Source organism: Tiliqua scincoides, chromosome 3, assembly GCF_035046505.1.
Source record: "Tiliqua scincoides isolate rTilSci1 chromosome 3, rTilSci1.hap2, whole genome shotgun sequence".
NCBI classification, from domain to species: Eukaryota; Metazoa; Chordata; class Lepidosauria; order Squamata; family Scincidae; genus Tiliqua; species Tiliqua scincoides.
Window position 1 is genome coordinate 146,528,214 of NC_089823.1, and position 17,871 is coordinate 146,546,084.

The 17,871-nt window shown below is 39.9% G+C and overlaps 1 protein-coding gene across 1 annotated transcript in view; it reads left to right on the top strand.

Moving 5' to 3' along the window:
* The window catches only part of BICC1 (BicC family RNA binding protein 1), a 133,988-nt gene that overhangs the window by 102,542 nt on the left and 13,575 nt on the right, over positions 1 to 17,871 (top strand). The window contains exons 8-15 of the mRNA XM_066619856.1: positions 206 to 457; positions 4,687 to 4,818; positions 6,535 to 6,721; positions 7,375 to 7,533; positions 8,085 to 8,281; positions 9,554 to 9,695; positions 12,022 to 12,178; positions 15,728 to 15,893. Coding sequence (XP_066475953.1) covers positions 206 to 457; positions 4,687 to 4,818; positions 6,535 to 6,721; positions 7,375 to 7,533; positions 8,085 to 8,281; positions 9,554 to 9,695; positions 12,022 to 12,178; positions 15,728 to 15,893 — 1,392 coding nt within the window. The remainder of the gene's footprint in view (positions 1 to 205; positions 458 to 4,686; positions 4,819 to 6,534; positions 6,722 to 7,374; positions 7,534 to 8,084; positions 8,282 to 9,553; positions 9,696 to 12,021; positions 12,179 to 15,727; positions 15,894 to 17,871) is intronic.

Here is a 17,871-nt window from a genome sequence, read left to right on the forward strand (position 1 = left end):
GTTAAGGGAAGTGGCCTGAGATTACTCGTAAGAATGGGTTTGAACCTGGTCAAAGGCTTGTATGCTAGTCATGATACTGCACTGTATATTCAAGCATTTGTATACTGCTTTGCTTTTACTGTGGATAAATCTAATTTCTTTTTAGTATGCAGGATGTACAGTGAGTGACCTGATTAAAACTTTTCTCCAACTTGTTTTTAAATAGGAAGGGACAGCTATGCTTTTGGAGCACCTAGCTGGTAGCTTGGCTTCTGCAATCCCTGTGAGCACGCAGCTGGATATAGCAGCTCAACATCATCTCTTTATGATGGGTCGAAATGGCAGCAACATCAAACATATCATGCAGAGAACTGGTGCTCAGATCCATTTCCCTGATCCTAGTAATCCACAGAAGAAATCCACAGTCTACCTCCAGGGCACTATTGACTCAGTCTGTCTTGCCAGGCAGTATCTCATGGTAAATTACTTTAAAGCTGTGGGAATGTACCAAGCAGCAACAACAAAAGTAGAGGTTCTTCTCTGGTGCACAAGTGAATGGAAGGGTTTTGGATTTGCCACAGTAGGGGAGCCATTGTCATTCTTTGTGCTCTGAGGGCAGGACTTTGTAATTCTTACTGAAGTGGTAAACTTCTCCCTGGGCTATTAACCCTTCACAAGAAACCCTACCAAAGAAATCATTATACATACAAAAGTAACAGGTTGGTCAGAACGCTAGGCTTAGATCCCTTCTTGACATCTGATGTCCTGTGGGAAAGGAATGTGCACGTGTGGAATAACAAACTAAAATAAAACTAAATCTCAGCAGGAAATTAACTAGTCACACAAGTCCAGGTAAAGGTTTACCATCTCAGTGAGATCTCAGCCTGACTATACTTGTATGATGCATGTGTTTCCAAGCATGAGTTTCTTATTGACACGCTAGTCGTTATGTGTTTGCATAAAATATATTCAGTGTATACCTAAACAGACAGAACAGGCATGAACCATGCAGAATTAAACACTTTTAAGCTCCATTCTTTTTAGGCATATGCCAAAGTCTTGCCCATTGAAACTGGTGGAACTTTAAACAGTTGCGACTTTGACTTGGATCCACGCCCATAATGTGACGAGGCCCTTGGATAAATCATGCATATTTTAGCTACATGAATTTTTATAAACTTGAAACATGTTTTTTAAAAAGGGGAGGAACTTGAATCTGCAAATATCACAGCACAAAAGTTTGCAAAAATCTTCAGTACTCTATGGTTTGAACTCATAAGATTGGAGCTTGAAAACAAATAAGTTCCACAGTGAAACTGTTTCTTCTACAATTTTATGGAGCAGAACTATAAATTTTGAAATTTGAGGTTTGAAAATCCAGGGAAGCTGTTTGATTTTAAATTCTCATAATCTTTAGATAGACAAAAAACCTCTAGTTGTCACAAATGTGTAGTATATACAGTACATTACTTTAGTAACTAACAAGGCCATTCTTTATTTCAATGCAGCAGGGGAGTAACCATGTAATGGGATGGTAAGACATGGCTCCATTTATCTATAATACATCATTTGTAATATTAACCAGCTGTTATAAGGGCTTAAGGAATGCTCCTAGATGACTCATTACAAGATACTGACTAGTTTGTATAGAAAGATCAGAAATCAAAAATGAAACTAAAGTAACTTTAAGTGTTCTGGTATAAAGGATTTTATCTTGTAAATATACCAATCCATGATGGGTGGATCAAGGTCAATTTTCACAAGTGACACTTAAACCTTTTTTAAATTTGGTGTCATATGATCATTATGATGGTATATTAAGTAAAACAGCTATTTTGAAACCAAATATGCATCTTAGTCCATCTAGATTTTTTCATTCAAATTGTAAAAACAAGAAACTTCAGGACTGATTGAAGAATCACTTGTGAAAATGGCTTTCATCTCTACTAGTATTCCGTTTGTACTAGAACAATCACAAATTGCACATTTTACATAAGTGAACATAGTGGAATTTTTGATGTTACTAAACAATTGACTCGTTTCATGTTCAGTTGCTTGTTATAACGCACGCATTTTGGTAGAGTTGTGTCGGATTTGCATCGTTATTTAAATACTAAGAAAAAACTTTCAGCTAGTATTGAAATATTCAAGTAGGCAGGTTTGAGAAATATTCAGTGTTGACTCTATTTGGTGGATTCAAATGTCTGTGTCACTTCATACATGAATTTGTCTCTGTCAGCTGCTGGACTTGGTTCCTATAATATTGTCTTCTGCCTAATCTGGAGTTGTGCAGTTGATGCTGATAACACTTTCTCAAATGCAGGGGTACAAATATGTAAAGTAACTACCCATAGTAACACGTAGGAGAATATCAACCCCCTTGCAGTTGAAAGGATTTGGGGGATCACATTCCTGTGATCTCTGCAGTCATTCACACACCTATTTCCACCCTCCTCTATCCTAAGGAAATTGTTTGAGTGTGGTGAGACTGTTCCTTAAGAACCTAAATTCCCCTCCCTCCTCCTTTGCAGCCAAGAGGTAGGCTTCTTTTGCCTCTGAAGGAGTCCTTTTTTGCAGGGAACTGGTGGACAGGATGACCCAGAGCAGTATCTTGTTTTAGCTGAGTATTTGCTTACATCTGTAGACTGGCATCTGCTATCAGTATGCCCTGGCAGCTCAAGGGAAGCTTGCATGCGCAACCCACATTCAGATCCAGGTTTAGGAAAGGGGTATGTGTGTCTTTTTTGCTTCACCTAGGTGATGATGGGCAAGGCCTGCATTCAGTGGAGACTCTTTTCTACCTGCCTTTTCCTTCAAGAGCAAAACTCTCACAAAATGAGTGAATCCCATGCTTTAGAACATTTGCATGATCTGCTGATGGCACACAACTTTGCCTCTGTTTTCTAATGCTGGGAAGGTAGTGACAAATCATATCTGAAATCTAAGATTGGATATAGGTGGATAAACAAGCTTCATTCAGATAAGATGGAAGTGATCAGAGGTTCTGGCTATCTGGGGGAAGATTTTAAACAGCTTTTGGACAGAGTTGCATTCCTCCAAAGCAACAAGTGCACAGTATGTGGTGGGAGGGGGGAGAAATCACTTTCATCTACTGCTTTTTCTGAAAACACAGTGGTAGTGATGAAGTGTCCTACCAGTTTTGAAGGGTTTGCAAGTTCCAATCTTTCCTGGGGGAGATGGGTCTGGTTTCAGACACATCATCAGTACTTCTAGACTAATGTCTTTGTGGGGCTGTCTTTTAGAGCAGTCTGAACACTTGGTGTATCACTGCAGCTGCTAGGCTGTTATCTGGTGCCAGAAGGTCAAACATATTACTCCAGTCCTCTTTCATCTGTACTGGCTGCCTGTTGTTTCTGTGTCTTATATAAAAGTGCAGCTGTTGACTTCTAAAACTCGCAGTGACTTAGGACCAGATTACCTTAGAAATTGCTCCTGCCCAGTCTTTATAGTTGGCCCCAGAGATCCTTTATTTTATCCAGTCATGAAATTAGACTGACAGGTGCAAGCAGCAAGTCTTCTCAGTGGCAGTACCAAGGCTATGGAGATCCTTCTTGGTAGAAATCCAGTATGCCTTCTTATTGCCTGTCTTTAGATACCCATAGAAATCAAGATTTGATTTAACTTTTAATCCGATTTGTGTCATTTTATTTTGTTCCATCACATTTTCTTAAAATTTCTTGTTGCATTTATTTGTAAACTGTTATTACCTTGCATAGAAAAGCATGTTTAATGTTTTAATGCCACCTTGCCTCTCCTGCAAAGTATTGCTTCATTAGAGCATTCTTTGCTCATGTTTGAGTTGATCTGGAGCAACTGTGTTGTCACTAGATGTTTATGGGATAGTTTGGGTTTGTATGCCAACTTCTTAGATGTGCTCCCTTCCCACAAAGCTGAGTTGAGCAGCTTTATTTAAGATTGCACAACTGAATTGCAGTCACTCCTGTTCATCCAACTGTGTAACTTGTGTATTCTGTGTTGTATCTCACTGTGAATATTACCTGTGGCTCAACTAGCAAATTGACAGACAGAAGGGAAACTGTCTTGTATGAAGTCAGACTGCTTGATTCATCTAGTTCAATATTGTCAACACTGACTGGTAACAGCTCCCCAGAGTTTCAAAGAGGAATTTTTCTCTGCCATAAGTTGGAGTTGAACGCCTCCAACTTGGGCGCCTGGAGTTGAACGTCTGGGGCCTTCTGCCTGCAAAGCATGTGCTTTATTAAGTTACAGCAAATAGCTGTATACTTTTATACTGTTGCAGTGTTCAGTCAAGGAAAACGTAAATCATCACCATCTTGGACAAAGGAGTTGAGAGATAAGTCTCCACCCGTTAGTATCAGCCGCAGTCTTTCAGCATTTCGGTCTACTCCCATTCTTGTAGGGCATGAAATGCACATGAAACCCCTCAGTTTTCAGCATGGAACAGCCTCAGTTTTCAGCTTAGACACACTAGGCAGACTGTGGATTCCTGAAGCTGTCAGTGCTGGTAATGCAGGTTGGGTATGTGTTACAAGGCACTCCAATTTTGAACAAAGCAAGAGATAGAAAAAAGTTTAAAATCTTATTGGCGCTAACTTCAGATTATGTGTGGCTATCTTATGTACATGACATTAAGTGTTTTTTGAACTTTAGTAGTTGCCTGATACAAGAATAGTTTTATGGTGGGTTTTGTATTTAATCTTTCAGGGTTGCCTTCCTCTTGTGCTGATGTTTGATATGAAGGAAGAAATTGATATAGAACCGCACTTCATAACTCAACTAATGGAACAGCTGGATGTCTTCATTAGCATTAAACCAAAGCCAAAGCAGCCAAGCAAGGTTAGAAGAACATTTCACTTTTTCTGTTCAGGTTTCTACAGCCCAGAAATAAATAAAACGGATGATGATGATGAATTGCACAATTAGAAAATAAAACTTGCTTTTTTATTAAGCTTTCTTTAGTGAAAGTGCTCTGGCTTCATACTAGCTATGAAGCTGCTTTGAACTTCTAAGAGAAGAATCTACTGCTCCAAGAAAGTACTACTTTAATTCATTCAGAAGTCCTGTGCGACCTCATCTGTTAGATATTACTCCTGTGTGTAAAAATTATCAATTAAGGACCATGCAAAAGAGGGAAGGTTGTTGTGATCCTGTGGCCCACTCATAAGCCATATTGAGTACTGTGTCTGTGCAGAATCATAGTGATGTTACTGAAGCTATAATTATGCAAAAAAAATAATAATTGCATAGCCACCGAAACATTTGCTGAATTCACTTTGTGCATGAGCCTTCAAGGCATCTAATAATTGGCTTATTAATGTTTTCCAAGCCCAGATGCCCTAATCAGGGGTGTCAAACATAAGGCTGGCCTGCAGAAGCTCTTCATCCAGCCCATGTGATAACTAGCCTCCCCAAGCACTGTCTTTCCAGTAGTGCCACTTCTGCTGAGGCTCTGGGAGGGAAAGATGGAAGGAGACCTCAAAAGGCAAGTCTTGCTATAAGGGAGAAACAGACTGAGAAGGGTGAGGCAGAGATGCTGCCATGGTGCTGGGAGAGCCCAGTAATGATGCAGACCAACCCTTTCAGTAGTGCTGGTGAGGTGTCACTTCACAGTTCAGCAGCTGAACGTTGCTGTGTGAAGTGGTGCCTCCCTTTTCACTTCCCAGCATTAACCGTAATTTTGTATTACACCTGCAATGTGAATTAGGTTTCCCATAACCATAGGTTCAGTCTCTGGTTTACAAAGGAACCTTGATTTGTATACCCACACTTGTTTGTGCATGTATAACATGAAATAATTTTCAATGCATGAATAGAAAGGTGTGAGGAAGGTATGTATGAGGCTGGCTCCTGGTTTACAAATAATAGGGATCTGGTGTTCTATTTATACCAGACTGATGTGATGAACAGTGGAGATAGTAATGTAAGTAGATGTGAGAAATGGGACTCAGAGGCACTAAAAAAATCAGATCATAGGTTAACTGCATGGTTTGTGCATTTCTCTTTTGAAAATGGAAAGGAGGAAGTGAACTTTGGTTCAATCACCAAGACACATTTTGTTGGCAAAATGCTGGCAAAATTTTGTTGGCACATTTTGTTCTTATGAATGGGAAACAGGTGGATAATGAACAGTCATCAATGGATTTGTAGGTTGAAGACCATTAAGTAGGAGTTAACTTACTCTAGACTATTTTTATGTATAGGAATCAAATTATCTGGTGCTATTCTAAAATCTTACATGAGAAATGAATTTATACTTAAATGTGTATTCTTGTAGTGTAACAAAATGTGAACTGTGGTTCAGTAATTGTGTATTTTATCTTCCAGCTATAAGAATAAACAAGATAAGTTTTACCATTGTTCTAAAAATCTGTCTGTTTTTCTTATAATTCAGAACACTGGATACTTTGTAGTTCTGAGTGCTCTTTTTGTGTTAATGCCAGAGAATTAACTTGGTTTAAGAGTAGGTTTGTAAACAATTCCTCTTTTTTGTTGCCAACAGTACAGAATTGTTTGAAATATTTATTTGTACTCTCAATTTCTTTTTTAATGCAGTCTGTTATTGTAAAAAGTGTTGAGCGAAATGCCTTAAACATGTATGAGGCACGAAAATGTCTTCTGGGCCTTGAAAGCAGCGGAGTGGCCATAGGAACAAGCCTATCCACGGTCTCCTGTCCTGTTGACCTCTCATGTCCTGGCTTGGATATCCTGTCCTCAGCAGGGCTAGGACTTACTGGACTTGGTACAAAACATCATGCGTAATGTTTTGAAGCTTAATTTTATCAGATAAAAAAGTGAAGCGTGTGACTTTATGCATGTGACTGAAGAAAGGATATTAAAGAAATTAAGTATACTTTAGATATGTGAAATGGGATAGGAAAGAAGGGAGAGTGGTTTTTCAGCATCACAGAAGTGATCACTAAGTTGGCAATTGAGAGAGCAACTGCAGAAATAGACCCAAAATGCAAAGGGAGGATATTAGTGGGATTTATAATTTTAAAATTAAATTTAAATGTAATGTCTTGTTTACATTTTTCCAAGGTAGGCTATTGATTCCATATCACTGAAGTTGTATTGGAGGTGGGGGGGGGGAGAAGGAGAAATACTGCAGACTCCCATTTCCAAGAAACAAATTTCACCATCTAGAGAGGGAGGTGCCATCAGGATTGTAGTCCTTCTTTAGCGTAGTGGTAAAGCAGAAATAAGTTGTTCTTTTTAAATCGTAGGGTTAGACCATAACCTTTCATGATGGAACACTCCATAGTCTCGAACTCTTTCAATCCACAGAAAGAGCTGCAGCCATGGAGCATCAGAGTTTAGGATTAGGATTCAGCTCATGGTTTATTTCTATGCCTGTATCCATGACGTTGCCCTTTTAATTCTTTTTTTTTGTAGGTCTCTTGGGTCCCACTGCCTTATCTGTCAATACCTCCACTACTCCAAACTCTCTTTTGAATGCCCTTAATAGTTCTGTTAGTCCTTTGCAGAGTCCAAGTTCAGGCACACCTAGCCCAACATTATGGGCATCTTCCATTGCCAATACAAGTGCCACGGGTTAGTATGAAATAGATTTAAGTCTTTATTCCCTCCTCCAACAAAAGGAACTTCAGAAGAATTTGCTATGATGTATTTAGATATTTTAATGTAAGTGTGAAATAGCACTCAACTCCTAACTTCCATAAAAATATATAATATAAAATTGTGCATACCACTCAAGGGTATAAAGGCCTGTGGAACATCTGTTATGCAGGCATGAATTATGTGACTCTTATGGCTCTCCTACAGTGCTTGGTGATCTGATGCAACTTCATATCGCTGTTGTTTAGGACAGAGCCATGCTTTACATGAAAGTCTCAAGTTCAATCTAGTTAAAAAAGCAACTGTTGGGGGAAAGACTGTCAGTAAGAGAAGAAAGAATTTGATTAGATGAGGCTTGGTTTAAGACACCTGCACATGCTCGTAATTCTGCTAATCTGTTGTATTACATTACTGGTCCAGATGAGCATTTTGTCCAGGTCGTGAATTTCTCATTTTTTCAGATATTTTTATACATCAAAGCAAAAGAAAACTTCTACTGATCTAGACATTTATAAACTTTCTTACAGGTTTCTCTGCTATTCCCCACCTGATGATGCCATCTACTGCCCAAGCAGCTTTAACCAGTATTCTTCTATCAGGAGTACCAAACTATAGTCAGAACACACCTTCACCCCCTCCTGGTTTAACCCCTGTTGACATTCATGTCAATGGGATGCAAGCAGAAAACAAGAAAAGTCAAACTTCTTTAAATGGTCATGTAAAGGTAAACAAAGCGACTGATCTATAATCTGTCAAAATTAAAGTTGTGGCACTTATTAAAGCCATTGATTAAAACTGTAGTCTAACTGATCAAGGCAGCAGACTTTTTTCCTGTTACAGGTATACCCCCATTTCTTCAGGGGTTCTGTTCTAGAGCCACCACCCCCACAGTTAAGTGAAACCACAGATATGGGCAAACGCCTCCCCCCCCCCCACACACACATTCTGAAGCCAACAGGAGCTCTGCTCTTCTTGCCTCTGGAGGATCTTCTAAGTACAGCAGAGGACATGGACATCCATCTGCGCCTCTGCTGGGCTCAGAATGAGTCTTTCTGGTTTTTTTTAAAAAGCGGTTTCTGGTTTCTCCATGAAACTGGAAGTGATTTTTTAATGCCTTATAAGGCATTAGGAGGCTTGGGGAAGCCCTCCAGGCCGCAGCTTCAAGGCCTCTAAAAAGTTTGGGAAACACTTCTCTAGATGGTAATGTAAATGGACTGTTATCAACCAGTCTGGAGAGGAAAAACATTGGTTGGCTGAGGGCTGTTCTAACCCCCACCTTAATGGTGTTCCTGAGTTATGTCCCTTTTTCCTCCTTTTGAGTGATGCTACCATTCATTCCTCTGGGGAAAATGTAAAATGCTTTACTTAACGGCATGAAAGTGTTTGGGAACAAAATCTGGTCCTGAAGCTGGGATGTTAGGAAGCCCATGGGTTTATAGGGTAAGGCAGGGGTCTCCAAACCCGGGTCTGGGGGTCAGATGCGGCCTGTGGAGAGTGTCTATCCGACCCACAGCCAGCCTCTGATCCCCTGAGAGCCTCTGGCCCAGTTGACCAAATACAACCAGAGTTGTGCTTGTGGGGTGGGGGAATGGGGGTCCATTTAAGTGTGTACGCTTTATTTCTTGGGCTGTGTTGGTGCTTGGAGAAATCCTGGGCATTTGAGTCTATTCATTCATTCATTTCAGTCATTCATCTAAGTCCCATATCTATAAGTCCTATCTCTATGTATTTAAATTTTATATTTATTTTTTTCTTCCTGCCCGCAACACCATGCCTGATATTTGATGTGGCCCTTTAGCCGAAAAGTTTAGAGACCCCTGGGCTAAGGGAAGTAATCAATTAGGGTTTGTACACTCTAAGTTCTCCCTCCCCCTATGCCTTTTAGTAGCCTAAATTAAAAAGAACTTAATATGCTGGTTCTCTTTGGTTTTTTACTCTCAATAAAACTGTTAAACTCTAAGATCACGATGATTAAATGTCCTTGTAACTATTCCAGACCTCAGCTATGAAATACTCTGCACTATCTGCTGCATCACTTGGTGAAAATGTATTAAGTACAAACCACAACGATCCATCCAGGCAGACAAGTAGCCACAGTTCCTCTGAGCAAGTGACCACCAAAGCAGATGCTGGCGAAGGTATAAAAAATAAGCATTGTATATTCTGATGCTGCATCCTCCTCCTCCTCCTTACCAGGGAGTGTACTCTGCATCTCTAGTGATTTAGAACAAGCTAATGTTGTCATTGGTGACAAAACACCAGTTGCGTAATTGGTCTGCTTAAAGAAGTTAAGCAGAATTCCCGATAAGGAGGAGCGACTTAGGTCAAGACTCTCAAATCATTTTGTGCTAAATACCAGGGAGGTGCACAAGATCAGGTTGCTGAGTGAGAGCTTGAAAACCACTGCCATTCTTTCCTTGGAGGTGTTCTTCAGTAAGCCTGCTTACAAGGTGATTCCATACTGGCCTTAACATTGAAGGTCTGTGTGTGAAAGAGTGAGAATATGATGGAGGTGGATTACAGTATGTTTAATAAAAACACAATCTACATGACTTCTGATACCAGTTTTAAAGTAAACATATGTAGAAGTCTAACAGTTGCATATACTTTCGCTAATCAAACTTCTATACCAGTGGTACTCAAACTTTTCTGGCCAGTGGTTCCCTTGACCCCCCGTGGCTGTTGGCCATGACTCCCCATCATGTTCCTGAAGGCTGGAAGTGACATCATTAAACAGGAAGTGGCCAGAAATATTAAATATAATATAATATAATATTAAATAAATAAATATTAACTATATTAATATTATATCAATCATCTCATTAATTAAATGCAGATCTTAAAAATATATTAGTACACAGCAATATACATGCTTTATAAATGATCAGCTGCTGATCACTGTTGGAGACAGGATGCTGGAGTAGGTAGATTTTGTCTGGTCCAGGAGGACTCATATTTTAAAACTTTGTAAGCATACCAATAGAATTGTTTTATCACATGAACTTTGTGAACAACCAGTCTGACCAATATTACACACACACCCCTGTGGACTCCAATCCAACTAGTCATTTCTCCCATTCTCCTTGGATAGGATTGAACCCTTTATTAATTTAATGAAATTAAATTTTTCCAGCAGCTGGTGGGGAAAACAAAAATAGACCAAGAAAATATATTAGAGCTGATAACGGTTTGGTTAGGAAGCTGATTTGTCTCCTATAATAGGAGATGCACAGCTCAAGCCTATGCATGTCTACTCAGAAGTAAGTCCCATTAGAGTCAGTGGGGCTTACTCCCAGGAAAGTGTGGCTAGGATTGGGCTGGCAATCGCTTCATCAATGGCTAAGTATTCCCTTCAAATGGCAAGATTCATCACTTTAAAAATATAGTTTTTCCTCTTCAGTCAAACAACAAGATTAGTAAATCACTTTAAAAACAGTACCCTTTTTCTGCTCCTGGCCAAGCAAAGTGTGTGCGCGCGCGCTCTCTCTCTCTCTCTCTCTCCCTCTCTCCCCTCCCCCCTTTGCCAACTGCATGGAAGCAACTTTAAGACCCCCTGGTGACAGGTAAAATGGGAAATGTTTTATTTGGGGAGGGGGAGGAAAGTGGGAAGGTTTGGAGATCGAAAGGGGGGAGTGGAAGAGGGAGGGGGCTGAAAAGAGATTTCACTTGGATGAGAAGGGATCCCAGGCTGGGAACTAGGAACCAACCAGTCAAGGATCAGCGAGGGTTAAGAACTGCAAGCTGAGCAAACAACATTCAGTGACACACAGAACACAGAAGGTGGCAGCCTCGGAGGGGAGGGAGAAGAGTGCAGGGCGGGGCGGCAGCTGAGCAACTCCCCTTCTGCTTTAAAAAAAGCGCAGAAGACGGGCTCATATTCTGTCCAGGGGTGTGACTGTATCGCTGCAAGAGGACATCCCACGCCTCCCCTTTGAGTTCCTGGCGCCTCCCTAAAGAGCCACGCCACACAGTTTGAATAACACTGTTCTATACCAAAGACTATCCCAAATTTTTGATGGATAAAGCTAAATTCTTGTGATCTCTGTACATGATAAACAAGCAAGCACATTTGTATATACATTGTTTTCATAGTTGTGCCGATGGTCAACCTTCACCCAAATCATTTACTCTGGTTTGTCTTCATAGCCTTATGTCTTAGCAAATTCCTTTTGTAAATGACAGCTTGAGACTGTATGTGATACCAGACTCCATACCCTTCCACAGTGTAATTGCAAAGATTGCTCAGCTGGTATATTAGTATTTTTTCTAAACTTCGGTGCATGACAGCATAATCTTACGCACATCTACTGAGAAGTCCCGTTGTGTTCAGTGGTGCTTATTCCCAGGAAAGTAGTATTGAAAAGGATCTCTGTGCTTGAACCACCTCTATGGTTGGTAGAATTCTTGCTGTGTTTATACTTGCTAAACCTTTATATGCACTTAGTCTCTTCCCTTTGTTTGTAGGTTGCAATGATGCTTTTGTGGAAGTGGGCATGCCAAGAAGTCCTTCTCATTCAGCAAATGCCAGTGATCTAAAGCAGATGTTGAGCTCTTCCAAACAACCCTGCGCGAAAAGGCAAACAGTAGAACTGTTGCAAGGCACCAAAAACTCACATTTACAGTATGTTGCATTCATACTTAGAAGATCAGAGAAAATACTGAGAGGGCAACATCATTTAATGTGCCCCTTTAGGTAGGATGAAGCTGCTCTGTCATTAATGATGATCAGAGCTTTATGCTTCCAGTTTTATGCTTTACCCATGTTCTGAAGTCTCTCAGAATTTCTCAAACTTCATGCATGCATTGCCTGGGGTGAACTAGCCACGTGTTTTGACCTTTGGCATGCATGTTTACTTCTACATAGAAGTGCTGTCTGTGAAATCATTACCATTTTATAACATTTCAGAGTGTTCAAAGCATCTCACCCTACATTATCTGGCTGTAATCTTTTACAGTCACCTTTTAAAAGTAGGTCAATATTATTATCCCCGAGATGGAGTTGGCTGAAGTTAAGAGAATAATACTGGTGGTTAGATTTGAACTAGGAACTTCTGGTTCAGTCTTCCCATCTAGCTCTCCATAGTAGTTTGTTTGAGGCATGCTTTGAACATGACAGTCAACAATTATCCTGTTAACTTAAAACATGTCTATGAGGGATGTTGGCTTGTGCTCTTTTCCCAAGCCTCTGCTGTAATATAAGCATTCTGTACAAGGGGAAGAGTATGCAGCTTCTTGTATTCTGTTATACGCATTGGAAGCAGGTAAGTTTAGTCTCCTTCTTCCAGCCCAGCTGTTCCCGAACTGATAGGACAGTTGTGCCTCAAGGGTTAAATGAGCTGCTACTTGGGGAGGGAGCACTCCTACCCACTCACCATTATAGTCACACCCCTTTATCAGGCAGCAGCCACTAGGGCAGGGGTGTCAAACACATGCAGCCTGCAGAAGCTTTTTATCTTGCCCTCAGGATCTCAGCTGCTGAGCAGTGCTGAAGTGCCGCTGCTGAAAGGGCAGCCCACATGAAAATTGGGCTCTCCCATGTCTTGCAATATGATCAAGATTTGTGTATTTTCTCTTCTGTCATTTGCAGCTAATGAGTTCCTAAGTTTGAAAAAGTGCTTATTTTTGACCTGTTTAATGACATCGCCTGTTTATGACCTGTTTAATGGCATCACTTCCTGCCCAATAACCTCACTTCCTGCCCTCAGCAGGCATGATGAATGCTATTCAGCCCTCTGTATGAAATGAGTTTGACACTCCTGCTCTAGGGCCTCTGAAAAGTTTAGGAACCACTGCTCTAGCCCAATTCAGACAAAGAGTAGTAAGGGAATTGCATTCCTGCCCCCCCACCCCCGTTTGCCTTATAACAGGGGTGGCCATATTTGCATAAGAGTGGCATACAATACACTTCAGATTCTGAGAGTTGTAAGAGATACTTGAGAGCCACAATACTTAAGAGACATTTAAATTGTTAATTACTCACCATGAACATTAAACTTATGTTTTAATCTAGTGGATTTTCAGTTTATATCCGGTAAATATTATAAAACTTGAAAGTTTCTTATTTGCTTTTTGTATTAATTGTGATGCAAAAAACTCAGCCAACATACTTCTGAGAGCTGCACATTTTATGTCAAAGATCCACATGTGGGATGAGGAGGAGGAGCCAACAGTGGATGAACAGACATGTCCCCAGGAGCTCCTGGGAGACAGTTCAGTTTCCCCCAAATACTGCAGGTCTGAAGAAGACCTGAAGATCTTTGTTAGGAGAGACAAGAGCTTCATCGGTGCAGGTATCTGGGAAACTGAAAGCCCAACCTGGGGGAGGGGTGGCGGCGGCTTTCTTCTCAGAGGTATCTAATTGTTTGTGACAGTATTGGGGGAGGTGCAATGATCTGCAATCAAGCTGCTGGCTCTGTGCTGAGATGCCATATGGAGGAAAAAAGAAGTGTGAAGTGTAAAGATTAAGTTGGAAATTTAAGACAAGCAAGTGTTAATATTGTCACCGGCTCTGACTGATTTGGCTAAAAGCCCTGGATATATTCTGTTAACGAGAAACTTTTTAAGGAGGTTGAAAGTGCTCTTTTTCTCTGTCGTGGAATAAATTGGTTGTGGATTATAATTACAACTATAACTTGGGTGTGAACTAAAATCCAGAATTATTCTTCAACATAATTGGATACAAATATAATTCTCATTAGATTTGAAAGAGTTTTGTTTTCTCTGCACCAGAGAGGGTGAGACTGTTTTCTTTCATTTTGTTTTTCTCTCCGTTAACCGCACTGGACTGTTATCTGCAAGAGGTATATAAGGAATGCGGATGGCAGAGTAGTAATGACATGGTGGAAGTGAGGAGAATAATTTGTTGTGGACATCTAGTGGACTAGAGAGAAATTGCAAAATGGATTCTGTTCCAGAAATGTGGATACAGAAAATCTTGATTAATATGGAGAGATTGCTTGTTATGGAGCGACAACAGCTGACTTGGTCCTCGCAGATTCAAGCCAGTCTGGAGACTCTTTCCGAACAGATAGATGTGGAATAACTGGAGGATGTGAAGAAACAAGCAGAAGATAAGCAAGGGAGTGAAAATGCGGACAAGGAGGAAAATCAACAGGACAAAGAAGAGGCGCTGATGGAGATCAAGAAAGATAAGATGGACAGAGTAACAGGAGTACACAAATCACAAAATTAGTTGGAACAAGAAGGAGAAAATATATCCCAGTTAACTGGAAGAATGAACACACCCTATATAAGAAAGTGTGGATCTATTAGATTCTGTTATAGAGATATTACAGGAGAAAAAATGGAAAGTAAGAAAGAAAGAACCCTGAGGGGTAATCTGAGGGTTAAAGAAAATTAGATTTATTCAGCTAATAACAATGGTCCAAATTTATTTGAAGAAAAAAAATACATGTGAAATGGATAAATATGAATTAGAATGTATTTAAAAATATGGCTGGAAATGTAAATGTGTGGAAGAATTGTTTTATATGTGGTTATTATGTCAAAGGAAAAAGTGTAATTAGATTGGAGTTGAAATAGCTGAGGTGATAATTTTGGTAATTTTGTTTTAATATTAATGAGCAATTGAAGTTTACGCTTGGTAGAAAGTGAATATTTAGAAAATATAGTATAGGGCTTTAGGGAAAATTTATTGTATATTATATAAATAAATTGATAAATCAATAAGAGGTAGAAATAGATGAATACATAAAATGAATTATCCTAGATATAACCTAAATGGTTATAGATTTCTGGTATAATACATCTTCAGCATCAGATCAACATAAGCCAAGTTTCTATCTGTATGCTATAGTGTTTTTTAATATTAGGAGAAACCATTTCACACTTCGGATGCTGGGTGTGTCTCGGCAACATTTAGATGGGGGGGGGTGTTTATCCAAGAGATGAAATCCTGGTGTCTGCAAATGAACATTTCAATTTGAATTTTCTGAAAGATAATGCAAGTAATAGTGATGGCCAAGGAGACTAAACCAAATGTTAGCAGACAGAAAGCTTAAATTTGGAAGAAATGTGAACCATATTTGTGGTTCAGCAGCCTAAAGAAGAGTGGAATAGTCACGTTTTTCTATAGCTTTACTTAAATATAAGATCTCATGAACTATTAAAGCCGTGAAAATTAGTCATCCTCCCTTTTTTACTTTTACAGCACTGCAGAAAGATTGCTGTCAGATTCTGAGCTGAGCGCTTCAGAGAACCCAGTGGCTGATAAGAAAGCACCGGGAAGTGAACGAGCAGCTGAGAGGGCAGCAGCCGCCCAACAGAATTCTGAAAGAGCGCGTCTGGCACCACAGTCGTCATATGTGAATATGCAGGTACTGAGCATATATTCAATAAGGCTTAATCCCCAGTGATGATATGAGTGAGGAGAAGGTCATTTGTCTTGAGGGTCAGATCTGGCCTCCAGAACAACTTAATTTGCTCCAGCAGTACTGCCAAATTTATATTTGCCCATTCTGTAAGGCAGCGGTTCCCAAACTGAGCCATGGGTCCCCAGGGTGCTGTGGAAACCAACCAGGGGAGCTATGGAATCCTTGCAATAAACCTGCCACACTATACCAATTATAAACTTGTAGTCCTAATGGGGAGCTGACCAGTAGGTCAAGGAAGTTGCAGCCAATGGTACAGTGGGTAAAGGGAGCCACCAGAGTAAGAAAAACTGTTCTCGAGAAATGTTCAATAAATTCCACACTTAAAATGGTCTCTACTTGGCTTATGTATGCACCTATTGCATGATCTTCCTCTTCAAAATGGTTGTTGCTACTAAAGGGTTTGGCTCGTGAACCATTTGTTGGTTCACAACAAATGGCAAAATACTAGTTCTGGCCCCAGGCTATTGTTGGGTGCGACTCTGTATTCTCCAAGGACTACAGACTTTAGTCATCCCTAGCACAGGCTATTGTACAATAATGAGTGCCTTCCTAGAAACATCTGGTAATAGCAATTGGCTTGAATTTGTCAAATGTTGAGCTTCTCCCTGTAGCAGTTAATGATTTCTCAAGCCATCTGCAAATGTAACTAATAAAAAAAAGAGAGGATTGAAACATGCCCCCACCCCACTTGCAGTCTAAAAATCCACACAGTCTAGAAAAAGTAAACTAAATGTGTAGTGTGAAGGAAAATGGGAAATGCTGGTACACAGCAGGTTCGTTCCTGTTCTGTACCACTAAGGGTCAAAACTAGACATTACTATCAATGCATAATGTGATGTTATACATTTAGTATGTTGTACGTGTGTGAGAGTTCTAATTTGAAAGATTAGTGGCCTTTCACAGCAGTAACATAATGAGGTACGAATAATCATAAACCAGAATAGTGAATGAGAGTGTTCAAGTTTTTCATATTTTATGTTTTTAAAAAGCCGTATTGAGGTCTTACTCTCCATGGAAAGTGAGAACCCCAATAGGGCTAAATTCACATTCATTTTTGTTTTCATTCATATTCAATTCCCACTGTTTTCCATGGGAGTTTGTTCTGCTGCCTACAGTGTCTAGATTTTCCATCCAATTTGCATTGAAATTACAGGCATTCTGATACCCCTCAAGGGATCAAATCTGCCAAATTTTCTTTAGGTATGAAAGAGTTTGTTTATAGAAAATCATTAAAAGACATACAGCTTAGTAACTGTCTAAACTAATTGTGAATCTAATTAAAAACTTTATGCACAGATAGAACCCTCACAGGTAGCAAAAAAAATTCCTTTTATATACTTCCACAAATCCTTCCCCTTGCCACTATGATTGGAGGGTTCTGAGAAGACCACCAATCTTGAAGATTGGACAGCTTAATGGCCCCTTTTGTTTTTTCTCTCTCCCTCCACCCTGCAATCATCTGATCCATTTTGGCTCCTGAATGAAAGCTGAAATGGCTGAAAGTGAGTCATTGGGAACATTGGTATTTCTGTGATAGTAATGAATGGGTCCAATTTGCTTTAATTTTTTTACTCATTACAAAATGAATGCACACCCCTACTAGGGGTCTGTAATGCAACACACTCCCTTGGCATGTGTGAAGCATGGTGTTGTTGCTCCCACATGACCCCCTGAGAAATGTTTTTAAAATATTTCTCCCATGTGGTTTTGCTTTACAGTATAACACACAAGCAGTTCCCTGCCCAACTTGCATGTTATATAGGCACATTGTAAAGCAAAAGGCAGTAGGGAGACTTCCATGCTTCTGGAGCAATACGGGAACAACCACAGATGTAGCAGCAATATAGTATGTATAAAGATCAACATTCTAGATATTGTAGTGGAAACTATGGCTTAAAATTTAAATACTCTGGAGGAGGAG